At 36.5% G+C, this 18,810-nt stretch overlaps 1 protein-coding gene across 4 annotated transcripts in view; it reads right to left on the bottom strand.

Moving 5' to 3' along the window:
- Window positions 1–18,810, bottom strand: part of RBL1 (RB transcriptional corepressor like 1) — a 63,484-nt gene that overhangs the window by 4,308 nt on the left and 40,366 nt on the right. For 3 of the 4 annotated variants that reach the window (XM_004370367.2, XM_023724814.1, XM_023724817.1), the window contains 7 exons: window positions 15,211–15,477; window positions 11,915–12,126; window positions 7,127–7,303; window positions 5,567–5,638; window positions 3,970–4,060; window positions 1,744–1,892; window positions 28–192 (listed from right to left, as the gene is read on the bottom strand). In XM_004370367.2, coding sequence (XP_004370424.1) covers window positions 28–192; window positions 1,744–1,892; window positions 3,970–4,060; window positions 5,567–5,638; window positions 7,127–7,303; window positions 11,915–12,126; window positions 15,211–15,477 — 1,133 coding nt within the window. The remainder of the gene's footprint in view (window positions 1–27; window positions 193–1,743; window positions 1,893–3,969; window positions 4,061–5,566; window positions 5,639–7,126; window positions 7,304–11,914; window positions 12,127–15,210; window positions 15,478–18,810) is intronic. The other variant, XM_023724811.1, reaches the window with a different exon arrangement.

The raw sequence follows: 18,810 nt of genomic DNA, 5'->3' as shown, positions 1-18,810 counted from the left end.
TCAGAGTAAATTCTGCGTGCACCTTACCTTAGAAGGGCTGCCACTGAACCTGTACAGAAGAGCACTCCTTGGTGTAAGGCCTGCCCCATTCTTGTGGGGGGAAACATAGATGGAATGCTGTTGGGAAATGCGGCGGGGTGAGCCTGGCTGCTGCTTAATATGTGGGAAAGGAGAGAGTGGTGGAGCTTCCATCTGAAATGACCCCAAAAGTCAGTTTTTTTGGATAAAAAGCTTTTTTTTTCCCCCCCTTTGTTTAATCCCACCATATTTTTTTTCTTATTGGCATCTCCTAGTTAGGAATCAGTTATACTGTAAGAGCTTATTTATGGCTGAAAAACAGCAAAGAAACTGTCCATCATCCCTTATTCTTCAGCAATTATTAATAGATAAACTAAAATTAATTTCCTAGATCCTTCAGGAAATCCTGTAAATAGTAGTAAGAGTTCTGGGGCAAGACACTGTGAGTGGTAAGTCAGGAGCATGGGAACCTTGTGTTGCTCACACTAAGAAAGTAGGGGCAAAGGGTAATCAGTGTCTAACATTTACAATAAAAATGTCTCTCCACACACACATATCTACAACTAAAGCAGTAGCCAGAGAGAGTAAAAAAAGAGGCAGAGAATTGTAAGAGCCAGAAGGATGATTCCAACATGGAACAAATCTGTTAATGAGACAGGAAAGACTTTATATTGAAATGCAAAAGATTTAGAAGTAGACTTAGGTAAGCAGGGACTACATTTTTCTTTAATATTCTCTACAATAGAAATGGAACAAACGGAGCTGGCTCCTTAATATTTCATTCATCATCTTCATTTGAAGTTAATAAAACTAGTTTCAATTGCCTGATGGCAGAGACATTCACAGTACAGCACATGACAGTGGGGAGGTAGAACTGATAGAGTAGGACAAGCAATTCTGACCTCTGAGGATAGTCACAGACCAGTCCTTCAAAGGGACAAGGGCAGAAATGCAGAGAGATACACATAGACACATACACAGGGCTACTGGCTGGTTGCAGCTTCCAGGTTTCCCTTATACTAGGGCCCTCTTTCTTATAGCTGAAGTCTGATATACTGGGACCCAAACTCAGCCTATATGCTGGGTACACTTTCTCAGGCCTGCTGCTACTGCCCAAACTAAGGTTTACATAATAATGTATAAGGGTTGTCAGATCCAGGCCTACTTATTTCCTTTTCTCTTCATTTTGAGAGGAAAAAAAAAATTTCTCTCCCAAACTTTGCAGTAGAAACCAAAATCAAGCGGAAAGATCACCCAAATTAACCGTTTTGATTTTTCTATGTTCCCTTCTAGTCCTTGTCCCTGTTGTTGTAGGTGTTATTAACTGCTGTTGAGTTGATTCTGACTCATGGGGACTCCATGTGTGCAGAGTAGAACTGCTCCAAAGGGTCTTCAAGGCTGTGACCTTTTGCAGACTGCCGGGCCTGTCTTCCCAGGCACTTCTGGGTGGGTTCGAACCACCAACCTTTCAGCTAGTAGTTGAGCACTTAACCATTTGTGCATGCATAATTTCTAACAGTATAATCACAGGATGAATAGAATTCCCATGATTTCCTCTGGTTCCTGTTATATCATGGCCTTAATCACTCTCTGATTAATTACTAATGTATTTTCTCCTATATAATGCAGCACAGAGGTTTTAAACTCTAAAATACTTATTTAGTCAAATATAGTAATCTAACCATGATTATAGATATTAATAAAGCAGTAAAACATAAAACATACCATATGGGCTTGATTTGACAAGTCGTATTTCAATGCAAATGACTTCACTCTTCCTACATATACTGTATTATAAAATTTGATAAGATCACCTCTTTCCTCTCTCACTGATCCACTGAAACAGTCTGGTGTTTTTGTAGCATCTTCTAAATCTGTTAAAAAGAATTTAGAGTTGTGATAGGTGTTCTTTAATATACAAGCTGGTGATATGAATCACAACTCTCTTTGCAATTAAAGATCAAATAAGCAATCAGTGGTTTTAGAGATGGTTCAAAAATCCATCTGTATTATGTATAAATTAAATTGGAATTTAGAGAAATGCAAACATGTGAACCTGTGGTGGTGCTCTCTTCTATAGATACCACTTCAGCAAGAACTTTTCCACAACCATAACTTTTGAGTTCATTGTCATTGGTGCCGTTTTAGTGGGGCAACAGCCCTGGGTTGGGCTTTAACCAAACTGAGCACCAAAGTATAAAATGTGTGTATGTTTTCTTAATAGTAATCAGTTTATACCAAATTATGAATTTGTTTTTAGAAGCAGAATTGTTCTTCCCAAGCTGGTGTTCTTTGGTGTGTCCAAGTCCAGGTCATAGCATGTAGCCATGGCTCCAGGAACTGGAACATGTCTTATCTGAATATAGTCTTGCCTAATTGTATCCTCCTCTGTAACTTCCCTTCCTATTTTGGTGCCAGAATTCCTGAGCGCATTTTCACTGGACATTCTCCCTGCCCTGAGCCACTGCCACTGGATAAGGTCTGTAAGAACAATTTTTTCCTTGCCTGCTAGTAAATATCTAACTAATACATGTATGCATAGCCAAATTTGATCTGAAACCTTTAGGCTGTAGGGAGAGTAGCTAATTCTCACTCACCTATAACTTTCTGGAAAATAGTGAAACCTGTGAGAGCTAGAACTCAATGGGACTGACTTGTTTTTCTGGGTCTTGCAAGTCTTCTGCCTTTGACAGAGTGCAGTCTTACCCCTCTTCTGTCGCTCGTTTTAGTGGAAAATATTTGAGTTTTCCTTCTCTGACAGGTTTCTGCCTTACATAAGTTCTGGCTTTTGCAGCTTTTACTGTGTTTAATCTATCAAAAAGAACCCATAATCTATTTCCTTTTGCTTAATCCTACTCTCTTAAATTTCATGGCTCCAGATATCCGCTAACACAGAGAAAAAACTAAACAGGCAAGGAACCCACATTGTTTCCAAGCTAACCTCTGATGCTTGGTTTCGTGGGGACAGATAAACCACCACGGACAGGTGAACAACGTTTGCTGTCTTATATAATTCTCATCACCTTGAAAAGGCTCAGGAATAACATATCTATGTAAAAAGAATTGAGTTTGGCTTATTTATCCTTAAATTGGGTCACATTCTGGGACATTATTATTAAAGGGTCTTTTTGATAGGTGAGGTCTTAAAAGTTCAGATGCCAGTAGACACCATAGTGATCACAGATTATCTGTGTAGTTGAAAAGAAATGTCTTTGATCCACTCAATTTTCTCTAAAAATTTATCCTAAAGATATCCTAAGGAAGTGGACAAAGATTAAGCTACACTGATGTTTATCACAAAGTTGTGGATAACTGGAAGCAACCTAGTCTCACACTGTGGGATTAAATAAGTCATGGTACACATGGAGACTCATATTTAAATACATGAAAAAATGAGACAAGGAAAAGGAAATGGGCAGAAGAGCCATTTTTATAGCTTATCAATATACGAATATTGACCATTTGTTTTTCTTTTCTTTGAAAAAAAATTACTAGTACCTGAAGTCTTCACATGGTGGTGGCAACAGGGTGGCAGCCTTGCTCATGGTGGCAGAATCACCTATATTCTTACTAACGAACAAGACATTTCCTTAATTGTCTCCACAGGCAGATCACTGACAGCAACCTTGCTTTCCCTGTCGTTCAGCTTTATTTTTGAATTTTAAATGCATTTTATGTGTTTGATTAACATGTATAAGTAGAATAGGAAATTTCTTCTGAAACATAATTAACAGGGGACAAATTAATGGTGTCAGTATACCACTACCTTTTTCGAAGGGATTTAGGGCACCTGACCCATAATTATCAAACTTGTTTCATCTCAAATCGTGTGTGCATTATCCATACCCATCTACATCAGGACTCAATGTTGCCTGACATCTACACCATGACTCAATGTTACCATACGATCGAAGGTATATTACATTTAGCATGTTAAACTGGATAACTTACCACAATCTGTCATTTCAATATCACCATTTATGTTTTCATTGAATGTCACAACTTCTCTTGGAATACTCTTCAATAAGACACTTCTATAGACCTACAGGTCAAAGGGGAGAAAAAGGACTGTTGAGATCACAAAGCAGCAGAGGTTAAGCAAAATCAAAATAAGAAAAGTAAATATCGAATCAACTAAAAAACATTTGTCTGTGTGGGTGATAATCGAGGGCAAGATGTTATTAGCTATGGTAGGTGTAGATTATGGCAAACATCTTAGAAGAGGGGATCCTGAAGCTGAGCCTGCCACCTAAAATGTGCCATCTTAGACTTTACAAAATAGAAGAATTAAGTAAGTAAGTAGCAACTAAAGACTGATGAGCAGGTTTTGCCAAATAAAAGCCACCTTCAAAGATCTGAACTTGTTCCTTCTTCCTTTTAATTCCTTACATGAGAATCATCTGCTCTTAATGGGGCCTGTTTTCCTGCCCCTGCCTATTCCCATCTCCATTCAGATGGCCATATGAAAAATTTTCCCTTTCCTGCGTCCAAACTTTTTCATACCTCTGACATAGCTGGAAAGACATGATTCATTCCCTCTCCTCTTGTAGGTTACTGGTACTGAGGGGATATTTATGAAGTTGGGGCATGGCCCATTTTTGACCCACACTTATCTCACCTGAGTGATCTTTAGGGTCAATCTGGACCTTTCCAGGCTCTGGTAATAAGAGTTTTCCTGTAGAGGCCCAGAAACTCTTAGCCCGTGATAGGATAACAAATGCCTGTATTTGGCTCTTCACACGTCTCTACATCGCTTACTATCAGTACATTTTGGGGTTTAAGTAAAGAAATACAACTATTTGTGGGCTCTCTTAGAAGGGGGTATGACTACCAGTACTGGGTCTGGGGATATGTATGCTACCACACCTCTCTTCTTTTAAGATGGCAGATCAGCAGGGCTTGAGAATAGGCCATTATGCTGCCTTAGAGCAGAGCTCAAAGCCTTAAAGTAAGGTGTTCGTTAGCTACAATTACAATGATATGGAGCTAACATTCATTAAACACTTACTATGTGCCAGGCTACTATGCTAACATTTTAATTTCCATGACTGAAAGGTTTTACAGGATTCTCACCATAGCTATTATAACAACATGATCAGAAATGCTTAACATCTATTCAGAAATGCAGATATTAGGATTCTTGGCAGATGGCAAAAGAAGTTGGACTTGAGTTAATAAAATCCTCAAATTTCACAAGATTTAAACATCATCAGAGAATTGAGTCTCATGCAATTAAGAATATTAGTATTATTACAGATAATTTTCATTATATTTTCTAGTAAAAAATATTCTCATTCAACAAACAAACAAATAAATGAAATGGCAGAACTTGTGATAAGTATATAGATGTGTCAGGAACAGTCAGATTTCCTGGCTTCCATTGAAACTGTCCTTTCATAAAACTGTCTCTTGAGTTTAATGGTATCCATTAAAGCAGAAAATCTAAAGTATACTAAAACTATAAAAGAAGTTTACCTTTTATGTGACTTGTCAGCAGAGATATAGTACAAATCTATTTTTGGACAGTAAAAAAAATAATGTTACTCACGTGACTATTAGCTTGGGGCTGATTCCTATAACTTTTCATTATTTCTTGAAAAGTTCTTTCTTCTTTTGTTACCTAAGGAAAATAAAAACTGCATTTATCAAGTGATTTTGGAAGAAAAATGGCTCTGAACAAAAACTTCAATTATAGGTCGGCACTGAGAGCAGTCTTGCAGAAAGCCATTAACCCCAGGCCAGTCTATGACTACAAACCATTAACATTTATGATTTTTACCACCTTTAAAGTTCACGCTTTGTGGCCTATGGGGATTCAGCTAATAGTTTCATTAATCAAAAAGCAGTGAGACTGCGATGGTATAACTCTACTGAAAATGTCCTTCTTTACAAAAAGAATGGTATAAGAAAATTCAGATCTGCTGAATCCCCTCCAGTCTCCAGTTTTATTAGTTTTAAGTACTTACCTAAAAGTAAATTAACCACATACTAAAGGACAGGAAATGTTTTGCAGTGATTCACAACAAATTATATAAATTACTATAGGATTAGTATTCTAACATTTCAGGATGGACTGCAGGGTTTCTAATGCAGAAAAAAATCACAGTGTGGCCAAATGGAAGAAAATGGATTAGTGATCCAAAAAGAAATTCCTTCTGATATCATATCATAAAGTTCACTTAAATTACTCCCTTCCCCTGCTTCACTGCCCAGTAGAAACTAAACCTGTTCTCCATAATGATGAGCTAGAAATGGCAAAGCCTGAACCCTGACAGTTTTGCAGAAAACAGAAATGACCTGTAATTAGTTAGTAACATTTATTAAGGAGTACTTTGTATAAAGATTGTATAGAAGTATTGTGGGAGGGGGGTTACAATGTAGCTTGAAAACATGTCCTCTGCCTCAAAAGGCTTTAAAGAAAAAAAGAAAAGAAAAAGAAAACAGGTCTGAATTATGTATATCTGCTGGGATGGCCAGTATGGCCAATATGGTCAAGCTCAAAGTTTCAGACAATTCTTTCAGAAATCAGAATTTTAGGAAAAAAAAAACAAAAAAATGACATTTTATGGCTTAAAACATGTAAATAGTAAGTAGAAGTAAAACACTCTTCTGAAGAGGTACAATAAATCACTGGAAGGTAATATGGTACAGAAGCTATTTTATATGAGATTATACATCAGGAGATCCTAAATTGCCACTTATTGTGTAATTGTGGCCAAGATATTTATAGCACTGGGCTTCAGTGACTCCTCTACAATGTAAAGACCATATTACTTTAAAGTACTAGGTCAGAGGTGTCACAGGGATGGGGAAGGGATGGTGTTGGTCACATTAATAATGGAAAGAGTCACTTTACTACAATGGTCTCTAAGGCCCTTTCCAACCAATCTATTCCTATAAAGTAGCAAAGCTGATCATTATGAAACTAAATGGAGAGTCTTGAGAAGAAACATAGTAGCTGGAATTTACTACTTTAGTAACAATGATAATAGGCACTACTGGCTTACAGAGCTAAAGGCAAGAGAAGAAATCAAATTCAGCAGGTTTTTACCTCATGCTTCAAATACAGGCAACGAGGGCAAGGAGCTTTCCCCTAGTTATACATTACCTTTGCCATGATGTAAAAGGAACAAAGGAGTAGCTGATCTAAATGTCTGTCTTTCATTAAGTCAGGGCAGTGAACTAAAGTGAATTCAAAACACGTCCATATCTTTCTTCGCAGCTCATTGGAAATATCCAGTTTTAAACATAAATCACGTAAGCGTACACTTGCCAAATGATAGACCTAAGATGGAAGATAGTACATTGATGCAAAAAATCAAGTGAGTCATTTTTGAAATTTTTATGTCTTACCATAAATGGGCTTTAAGGCCAAGATTTTAAAATACCTAGGCTATGGATACATTACATGAAATTTCTGTTCTATAGCACTGGTTCATTGCCATAGCAGGAGAATACAGATTAAAGCAAAATTCTCTTTGGAAAACTGTCTTTTCAAAAAAAATATTTTAAGACGTTATCTGCTATGCTACGTTGCCAACTATGTAAAGTGAAAAACACTAAAATACAGTATTTTACCTGCATCATGACCATTATGAATGCATAATTTTGTCAACTGCTCAGAAATCTCTATCTCATCTGTTTGGGTTCAGATAAAATTGCTGTAAAGCCTAAATTGTCAGTAAAGAGTAACATGTCTGACTCCAAAAATGAGTCAGAAACCAAAACCATTAACAAATTTCCCCTGTAACTCTTGGAAGCTTGCACCTGGTTTCCTCTGGACTTTACACTATGCACCTCGTCCCTTTGCTGACTTTGCTTTGTATCCTTTAACTGCAATAAATCTTAGCCATGAGTCCAAAAAAAAATTTTCCCCTATAATCTTTAGTGTTTATATGAGCACATGGATGTTAAATGAAATAACAGGTTTAAAAAAATTTTTTTAAGTACATCAGAGTAAATTCAGTTCAATGCCCTGAGCTTTTTATATTTCCAGTCTTTATATGAATTGATACTAATACAAATGACCGTAAGATCCTACAAAATCCTAAAATGGCTTCTAATCATCCAAGAAACATTATGTTCTAATGTTTAAGAACTGGTAATCATGATGTAGTCCTAAACCAGACTATTCTATTCAAAGCTAAGTCTTTAAGCTTAAATGTTCAGGGGGAAGAAAAAAAGAGTAAGGTATTCCTTAAAGAAAAGTATCTTCGGCAGGAAAAAAAAAATCACAAACTAGAGTTTAAAAGCTAATTTAAGCTATTCAATATATTAATCTGATAGGGAGAGAGACAAGTGGTTGACTACCAACTCCTTTCTGTATCCTATCCCTTTGTTTCTGGTCCAGATGCCATGAGATAAGCAGCGCCTAGTGGGCTAAAAGCAGTGGGAAAGATGCTAGAGCTTTACATTCATAAGAGGAGAACAGAACAAATACAGTCCTAGCTAAAAGAATTAAAGATAATACATAATCAAGTAATACTTGATTAAGTGTCTTTCATAGAGCTGATCAAACAATGCCTTAAAGATATACATACTCTGGAAGGCTTCTTATTCTAACAAAAAATTCACAGTAAATTCTCCTAAGGGATAAAACGCCAGCATCACACTAAATTCAGGAGGGATACAGCTACAGATTTACTCAAGAAATGGTTACTTTGAATTCATTATTGAAATGGACATTTCAATTTCTTTTTAGGTGAAATATTTTCTAGCTTCTAATCTATATTGAGTAGGCTATAATTAAACAGAAAAAAGGATAGATTCTGAAATAAAATCCAGAATTAAGAATTCAAAAATGAAACTTTTTTTTTATTTTATCAATCTCAGATGAATTATCAAAGGTAATAATTTGTCATTTTGAAAACTAAAAATGGGGGATGAACGGGAAAAAGGCTGCATTATGGAGTTCTGTTTTTTATATAACCCTTAGTCAAGCACAAGATGTTGGCGGGGGATGGAGGAGAGACGGCAGAAGAAGGTGGTGAAAAAGGGAAAGTTGCTCCCTCAACCAATTTACCCTTCAATCAAAGCAACCCTACTTTCATATATTTTATTTGTTTATACCTCTGGGGAGGGAATATTTCTTTAAAGAAGAGGTTTTCCTGCAAAAGAAAATTCCCTAAAGGAGAAATGAAGTCTTGATACATGCTACAATAAGGATGGAGATGGAAGACATTATGCTGAATGAAATAAGTCAATAACAAAAGGACAAATATTCTATGATTTCACTTATATAAAAAGACAATTGCACACAGAACAAAGTTTATCAATGGTTACCAGGGGCTGGAGGGAGGGGGGAAAAAGAGGGTTAACAGTGATGGAACTATCACATTGATGAAGGGTAGGGCTGCACAGCTGATTATTTTAACTGCTGTCAATAAGATGTACACTCGTAAGAAGTTGAATTGGCAAAAGTTGTGATAGATATATTTACAACAACAACAGAAAAGAAAAAGTAGCTGCTGAGGCTGCTTATGTACAACCAAACACCTCATGGGATTTGGTTTCTTGGTTTGGAGGTTTAGGGTCATAGTTTCATGGGATGTCCCAGTTAACTGGCCTAATAACATGTTAAATGCCTCTGGTCTACCTCCTAGTTCGATATGTAGTGCCTAGGGTCTTAAAAACTTGCAAGCGGCCATCCAAGGCACAACGATTGGTATCCATTCACCTGGAACAACAGAGGAAGAAGAAGAGTCAGGAATAGGAGGAGGATATGGAATGTGTGGCTAACTGCCTCCATGAACAACTGCCTCCTTTGCCATGAGACCAGAAGAACTGAATGGTACCCAGCCACCATTACTGAACATTTTGATCAAAGATCCCATGGAAGAATCCTGATCCAAATGGGGAAAACGCAGAAGAGAATTACAAATTCTCAGGGATTCCAGGCTTCCTGGAGTCATGAAGGTTGGGTGAACCCCTGAAACTATTACACTGAGATAATCTTTAAATCTTATACCAAAAATATCCCCTGAAGTCTTCTTGAAACCAAACAATAGTCTAGCTTAACTAGTAAAAAATATCTGCCATAAGCATTATGCTCTTTTAAGAACTATCTATGTGGGATCAAACTGACAACAGCAACTTGAAAGATTAGATAAGAACTTTAAGGGGCAGTGAATTTATGTTAATGGGGGAGGAACAACTCAGAAAAGGAGAGTGAGAATGGTTACACAACTTGAAGAATGTAATCAATGTCATTAAATGGTACATGTAGAAACTGTTGAATTGGTATATGTTTTGCTGTGCATACCCTCAACAGCAACAAAATTTAAAAAATTATATTAAAAAAAATTCCCTGAAAATTCTGCTGCTCTAAAACTTACAAATGTGACTAAAATAAATGAATTGTAGTTGAAAGCTTGGTTGTCGCAGAGAATTGTGGGTTGTCTTCCAGTGTTTGGTCTTCCTGCTACAATAACATAACCCCTGATATTTAAGCTGGGCACTTGCCTTACAGTAATAAAGGCTAGAAAATTCTAGTGGTGGAAATATGATAAAATGGGAAATAAGCAGCACTGGTGTATGTAACTTCTGGGAAGCGTTCTTTAGGTGAGGGTGCATGCTCTTCTCCTTCCTGCTGGCTGGATACGGATACAATATCCGGAGTAGAAGCAGCCATCCTGGACTGAGTAGAGAGCCTTGTTTTGAGAATGGCAAAATAAACCCTAGAAGGAATCTGGGTTTCTAATGATAATGGCAACCACAGAAGTCCCAGACTACCTACCCAGACTATCTTGTTAAAGCTACTGTTATTTTTCTCATGGCCAAACCTAAATCTAAGAAAAAATAAAATGATCATTATGACCAAGGTCAGAGAATACTTCGAAAGAAGTAGGATTCAATATAACTCTCACATTTTTTCTTAATAAGAGATATCTAATTCAGAGCCTAGGTTGAGAATGTCTGTGACAGCAAATGACAAAAGAATGGAAAAAATATGATTGATAAGTGAAATTAAAGAAGAGTTATTTAGCCCACAGAAAAAAATATGGTCTATAAAAAATACAGTATATAAAGAATTATTATAAGAAAAGCTAGAGGAAATGAACTGAAATTTGCATTAAGAGGCATTTAGAAAAGATGAAAACATGAATTTCTTACAGTTTTAAACCCTAATCACAATGTTGAAAAAAACAAACAGTGGCTTCTCCTTCTTTTACAATTCTTAAGAATGGACTAGCCAGCTATATGATTAATATGTCCATCTTATAAGAAGCTGATGATCAAAATAAGCTTCCAAAATATAGGACCAGTTGAAATTATTTCTATGTTAGATCTTTCAGTCTCTATTCATTAATATTAAAATAATTAATTGTTATAATGAGGATTTAACTGGCCATTTCTTTTTTTTTCATTGTGGTAAATATATATGTAACAAAATATTTCCCATTTTAATATTTTTTACATGTACAATTTGTGACTTTAATTACATTCATCATGTAGTTCTTAACTGATCATATCTTAACTTAAAAGGTTAATACACCAGATTTATGATTAAAAACATATCCTCCCCACAATATCCAACCTTTCTTGATTTTTCAGTAATTTAAAGCCCATCCATGAGATCCAAAATGTACTGTTCCGCAATGAACTCTACTCTACAGTGACAGAATATAATAGAGTTCCAGTAAATTCCAGAGGTGGTCAACTGCTTACTCAAGTTATGTTAAGAACATAAGCTCACAGGAAACATAAGTTAGATCAGGAAATGGAGTAAAACAATAACAGCCTACGTCTTAACATAGTTCACCAAGATTATAATGTTCTCTTATAAAGTCAAATACTTCTTAAAAAAAAAAAAAAAAAAAGCTAAATCTGCCCTCTGGTACTCAATCTTTCATGCACTGACTAAATGAACTCTTTGTAGATGCTAAGAAACACGTACCTTTCTGTAAAACAGTGCTAAGGATCCAGTTCTTTTCGGTTTGCTTATTCCAGTTGGATGTACCTCTTGTGCTTTAGTCAGGTGGTTCTGTTTTGGAGAAGCACCAATTAACGATTGAGCAGTAAGTGAAACAGGACTCTCCATTTTGGACTCCTGAGTTGTATTCATGCAAGTGGGTATCAGTGTGATCCCTTCAGCATCATTTGCAATACCTGAATATATAATCAAGAGTTCTCAGATTTAGAAATAAGGTGCATGTGTCCCAGGAAAGTTGTCAATTATATATGTTTAACATAAATTTGCTTTAATTTATAAGGTAAATACTAATAAGCTATTACCAATGAATACCATTTTACTATATGACTTATGAAAACCACTCTTCATAGTTATCCTAGGTAAGGAATATTGACAAGAACTTCATATACTTATAATCTAGCTTCCTAAAAGGTAACACTTTCATCACAGTCAAACTACTAGAGATAAAAACTTCTAGGCAGTTGAACTTGACATTTTAACACTACAAACAGCAAAGAAAGAGCTTAATGATCTTAAGAAATTCTAATATTGTCCTTTTAGACCAGGGGTTGGCAAACTATGGTCTGTGGCCTATTTTGACTCACTAATTGTTTAGGTATACCCCACAAGCTAAGAATGGTTTTAAGTTTCTAAATTGTTACATATTAAATTGTTATATATGCAAGTGGCTACAAAATAGCCTCAATTTTCTCTCTTGGACTACAAAACCTGGCCCTTTAAGAAAAAGTTTATTGATACCTATTCTGGACCATCTAGGAATATTTGCTGCCTTTTAGGATTTCATTTCTGGAATAACGTTTGATATGCATCTCCCACCTCCAAGGAATCCAAGAAGATAAAACTCCTTTATTACTTTACCAAAACAAGCTGTAAAAGTAGAAGGAGGAGGGCAAAGTTGGCTGCACCTCCATCTCATATTTCATTACAACATTCAAAAGATTTTTTGGGAGAAATTACATGTAGGGAAAAGAGAAACAGTCCCCTTTGAAACTCCTCTGCATTTCTTTTGAGGTCAGTATTAGTTTAAACATCATTTTAGAGACTAAGAGTTGGTACTGTGTGGTTGTAGGCTAAGAGAAAAACCTCAAGTGAAAACACTCTACAGATGAGGGATTCTCAAACAAGGTAGAGAGTGAGGCTGTTCACAAAACTCCCGCCCAAGGGTGAATTGCTAGGTGGCATCAAGGTTAATTGTATGTGTCAACTTGGCTAGGCTATTATGCCCAATAGTTTGGTCTAATACTAGTCTAGATGTTGCTATGAATGTATTTTGTAGATGTGATTCACTTTTATAATCAGCTGACTTTAAGTAAAGGTGATTACCCTTAATAATGTGGGTACACCTCATGCAATCAGCTGAAGTCCTTAGGAGCAAAAACTGAGATTTCCAGAAGGAATTCTGTCTCAAGGTTATAACACAGAAATCTTGCCCGAGTCTCCAGCCTGCTGGCCTGCCCTTTGGAATTTGGACTCAAGACTGCAACATCAACTCTTTCCTGAGTTTCCAACCTGTGAGCCTACCCTATTGATTTTAGACTTGCTAGTCTCCATAATCACATGAGAACCAATTCCTTAAAAATCTATCTATCTATCCTATTGGTTCTGTTTCTCTGGAGAACATTGACTGACACAGGTGGCATTTATAGTTTCAAAAACATACTCAAAATCACCACTGCTTTATGTGCCATTATATTTGATCCCTCCTGGGAAATTTTAAATAACATTAAAAGAAGGTTATAAAACGTTTATGTTCCTCAAAAGAGGGGAATAGATTTTTACAAGGTATTACTAGAAAGGCTGTAGAGGAATGTGATGAAGCTGGAATGGAACAATTAACTACTCTAATTCCTGAGTTTCGTCATCTGTAAAACAGGGATGACACCTACATTCAGAGTAGTTATGTGGATGAAATGAAATAATGATATTGGCAAAGATCCTGGCATATAGTAAATGGCAACTGATGTTCCTGTGGCAAAAATCTGGGGCTACAGGTAAGCAAACATGTTAGTTCAAACCTGGGATACTGATGGATGTAAGCAAAAGTTTCCTCATGGTTACTGGTGATAAAACTCTTTAAAATGTACCTCATTTTGCATTTTCCAGCTGTTCTTGGTACTCTACCTAGTCAAACAGTTACAGGTTATAGGACTGACAAAAATAAAATCATATAAATTATCTACTTTAATCCCTTCATTTTACAGACAAAAAACCTGAGGCATGAAGTAACTTAACCAATGTCAAGAAAGTAGGAGAAAGAGGAATATAATAAAGTTATCAGGTTGGGGCCTTTCTCCACACTATGATGCAGACTAAATCAAAATTGTTAATAGTGAGCAAAGAAGTCTATGAGTTAAAAGGACCAAGAGCAGGGGAGGTCTGGAATATTCCCTTTTGGGAAAAGATTAAGAGAGATGTACACCAGTGCCTGTGACAGTATGGAGTATGTCCTCCTTCCTGTAATTTAATTCATTTCAATCACTCTTTGTATACTCTTTCCTTGGTAACAAGTATTTCTGGGAAAACTCTAATACTTTATAAGTTATGGTATATACACATGACATCTTAGAATTCCTGAGCTTAGTGTGTCTCTCTTAAAAATGAAACCTCTTGGTTCATGTTTAAGGAAAACCATCCAACATCTTAGGACTGTAAGAACACAAGCTTACTTTAATGTTTAATCTTCCAAATACTTGATTAGTTTTAAAGAGATTAATGCTGCTCAGCATCTTCTTATAAAGATGCCACAATGAATCCAAGAGGGACCACGGCAAAATTTATTGCAAATGCTATCCTACTGGCAAGTCTATGAAAACTGAATTTGTCCAATAGGGTGTATGTGTACACACACACACAAACACACACAGAGATACACGACTGTATGTGTGTGCATACACATGGAAATATATAAGAAAAGGGGTGGGGAAGGCCATAAAATAGTAATTCTAGACTGACTGACTTCTTTTTTAATATTTTTTCCCTGAAATAAGAATATTCTGTTTTGAGTTCTTAAAGAGATGTTTTTAATCAAGAAACAAAATTCTTGTTCAATACACTCATTTGGAAAACTCAGATAAGAAAATAAAAGAAATCCTAACAAAGAGGGTAGTGAATTTATAAAATGTGAAAATTCAAAAAACAATACAGGCTTAAGAAAAAACACTGGGTTACAAAGATCATGAGATCTGATCTAGTAGGTTATTAAATTTTTTTTTTTTACCCAACTCAGAAAATAAAATAAAATAAATGCATTAAGATGTTACCATGACATGGAATTGTAACTTTTTGTCCTATTGTCCCTGTTACTGTGGCTGTGGCCATTGTTAGAAGACTCTGCCCAGGTGAAACTGATATATTTTCAGTGATAATACTTGAAGAAGGGGCAATTTTCAATTTTGCTCCTTCTGTTATCATCTTGTCCATAAGCATTTCCTTTGGCAGGTCCTCTCCAAAAAGTCTTCTCTTAGCACTCCCTGCTGTAGGAGAACTGTAGCGTTCATGGACAGAAATTGGAGACAGTGGTTGCATATCTAATAAAGACAAAAGAAAATTTTAAAACAGTTTGATACACATTCCAAAATAATAAATCAGGTTCATTCATTCATTCAACAAATAGCTATTGAATTACTATGTTAGGCAATAGGGATGCAGCAGTAAACAACACAGATGTGGCCTCTGCCCTCATGCAGTATCAGTCAAGCCAAGTAGTAGAGAGAGAGAGATATGAAATAAGTCATTATAATAAGATGTGAAAATTATGATAGCTCATCTTCCTGCTTTAAGGTAGCTCACCTTTACTGAACATCTTTTTTGAACCTCTGCCTATATTAAAGGAGCAAAATATTAAGGGGAAGCAGAGGGTCAGAGGTTGAATGAGGTGACCACTAAATTTAAGAAGTAGTCCAATTAGCTTCTGTCTCCCAATTTTACTTAGTAAATAGCCCCTGAGAAGAAGGGAGCAACAGGAAATATCGCTGATTTGGTTCATAGTTTTGCCTCCTCCTGTACCTCCTCTCCCCACCAAAGTAGTTTAAGGCAGCAGCTGTGGGGAATCACCTTCTATAAACCAGAAGATGAAGATGAGTAAAGGTGATAGGACTGTTCTTACCTTTGTCTTAATCTGCAGTTGGCAGTAGTGTATTGAGTAAAAACAAAAAAACAAAAAGAAGAAGAGTTAAGGATCATGCCTCTCTTCCAGTGCTATCCTTCTGCAAGAGCTGCTCTCCATTCCTCTCCACAAGGTACACAGGTGCTTCGAGCCCCTTACAACCCTATGCCTTTTCCACAGCTCTTCTCCATCTTCCCAATCCCACTGTTTCTTTACAGGTATATCAATAATATGTATTTAAAGTGAAAGCATTTCACTATTTTTACATTCACTACATAATTAGATAATGAGTCATGTAATCTATTTTCAAAACATGCTTAAAAGGTATAAAAATTACCTCCAGCAATGCTTTGGCAGCTCTCTGTATTACTACTCAAACCTGAGATGAGTGAAGAAATGTTGTTGTTAGGTGCTGTCAAGTCAGTTCTGACTCATTATGTACAACACAACAAAACTCTGCCCAGTCCTGTGCTATCTTCACAATCATTGTTATGCTTGAGCCCACTGTTGCAGCCACTGTGTCAATCCATCTTGTTGAGGGTCTTCCTCTTTTTCACTGACCCTCTACTTTACCAAGCATGATTTCCTTCTCCAGGGACTGGTCCCTCCTGACAACATGTCCAAATTTGTGAGATGAAGTCTCACCATCCTTGCTTCTAAGGAGCATTCTGGCTGTACTTCTTCTATGACAAACTCGTTCATTCTTCTGGCAGTCCATGGTATATTCTATATTCTTCGCCAACACCATAATTCAAGGCCATCGATTCTTCGGTCTTCCTTATTCACTGTCCAAGCTTTCACATGCATATGAGGCGAATGAAAACACCATGGCTTGGGTCAGGCGCACCTTAGTCCTCAAAGTGGTATCTTTGCTTTTTAACATTTTAAAGAGGTCTTTTGCAGCAAATTTGCCCAATGCAATATGTCATTTGATTTCCTAACTGCTGCTTAGATGGGCGTCGATTGTGCATCCAAGTAAAATGAAATCCTTGACAACTTCAATCTTTTCTATGATGTTGCTTGTTGGTCCGGTTGTGAGGATTTTTGTTTTCTTTATGTTGAGATGTAATCCATACTGAAGGCTGTAGTCTTTGATCTTCACCAGTAAGTGCTTCAAATCGTCTTTGCTTTCAGCAAGCAAGGTTGTGGCATCTGCATATTGCAGGTTGTTAATGAGTCTTTCTCCAATCTTGATGCCCCATTCTTCTTCATATAGTCCAGCTTCTCTGATTACTTGCTCAGCAAACAGATTGAATAAGTAGGTGAAAGGAGACAACCCTGATGCACACCTTTCCTGATTTTAAACCATGCAGTATCCCCTTGTTCTCTTCAACCAGCTGCCTCTTGGTCTGTGTATGTATGTATGCATAGTTTAATAAAAATCTCTCCATAATTCTGGGGATTGTGCAAGCAACTCTGATTTCCACTGTCTTAAGAAAACAAGTAGAAATCTATATTGTAGCTCCCACTAACCCTTTATAGGAGTCTGTTGGAATACCTCATATTTAAGAAATCCAATGCAGCCCTTGAATCCAACTAGGAATGTTGAAAGCTGACATTTCAAGAAAGGACTCGAGGTATAGCATGATGTTAGCTGCAAAACCCTTGAAATTCATCTTTTCCTAGCACAATATGGGAAAAGTGTAGTGGATACTCAATTAAAATTTAATGAAAACACAAATCAATAAATTGTCTTGTTCTCCTCAGAGTCAAGGATCAATATTATTATCATTTTCTAAGGATTTCCCTTTGATTCTCTTGCCAGACTTCTACAAGAAAGTAAGTTTTTCTCCTAATTATAAAAATAATATATGCCATGAATGTTCATAGCAGCATTATTTATAATAGCCAAAAACAACCCAAATGTCCACCAATTAGTGAATGGATAAACAAAATGTGGCATATCCATACAATGGAATATTATTCAGCCATAAAAAGGAATGAAGTACTGATACATGTTACAACACAGATAAATCTTGAAAACATTATTCTGCGTGAAAGAAGCCAGACACAAACAGCCCCACATATTCTATGATTCCATTCATATGACATGTTTGGAATAGGCAAATCCGTAGAAACAGAAAGTAGATTAGTGGTTCCAGGGGATAGGGAGACACAGGGGTAAGGGGAATGACTGCTAATGAGTATGAGATTTCTTTTTAGGATGATGAAATGATCTAGAATTTGACAGTGATGATAGCTGCATAGCCTAGTGAATACACTAAAAACCACTAAATTATATACTTACAGACCAAATCAGTTTCTCATTAAACAATTAATACACATACTGTTTTGTAATATTGGTTGCCAACCCCCGTGATGTGTCAACACTCTCCCCTTCTCAATGTTGAGTTTTGCATTTCCACTCATCCAGCTTTCCTGTGCCCTCCTGTCTTCTCATTTTTGCCCCTGGGCTGGTATGCCCATTTAGTCTCGTATACATGGTAGAACTACGTGTTATTGTTTGTTTTATAGGCCTGTCTAATCTTTGGCTGACAGGGGAACCTCAGTAGTGACTTCAGTACTGAGTTAAAAGGGTGTCCGGGGTGAATTATATACTTTAAAGGGTGAATTTTATGGTATGTAAGTAAACAAATAATAAATAAACAAATAATATATGTTCACTGAAAAAACTAAAAAAATACCAAAAAACTATAATGAAGAAAGTAATAATCACTCAAAATCCACCAAGTAGAGAGAATTAAATTCTGGTGACTATCCTTCCTTATCTTAGTTCTTAGATCTCTAGCCAGGC

Source organism: Trichechus manatus, unplaced genomic scaffold (assembly GCF_000243295.1).
Source record: "Trichechus manatus latirostris isolate Lorelei unplaced genomic scaffold, TriManLat1.0 scaffold00008, whole genome shotgun sequence".
Lineage (NCBI taxonomy): Eukaryota > Metazoa > Chordata > Mammalia > Sirenia > Trichechidae > Trichechus > Trichechus manatus.
This window is presented reverse-complemented; position numbering and strand designations above follow the sequence as displayed.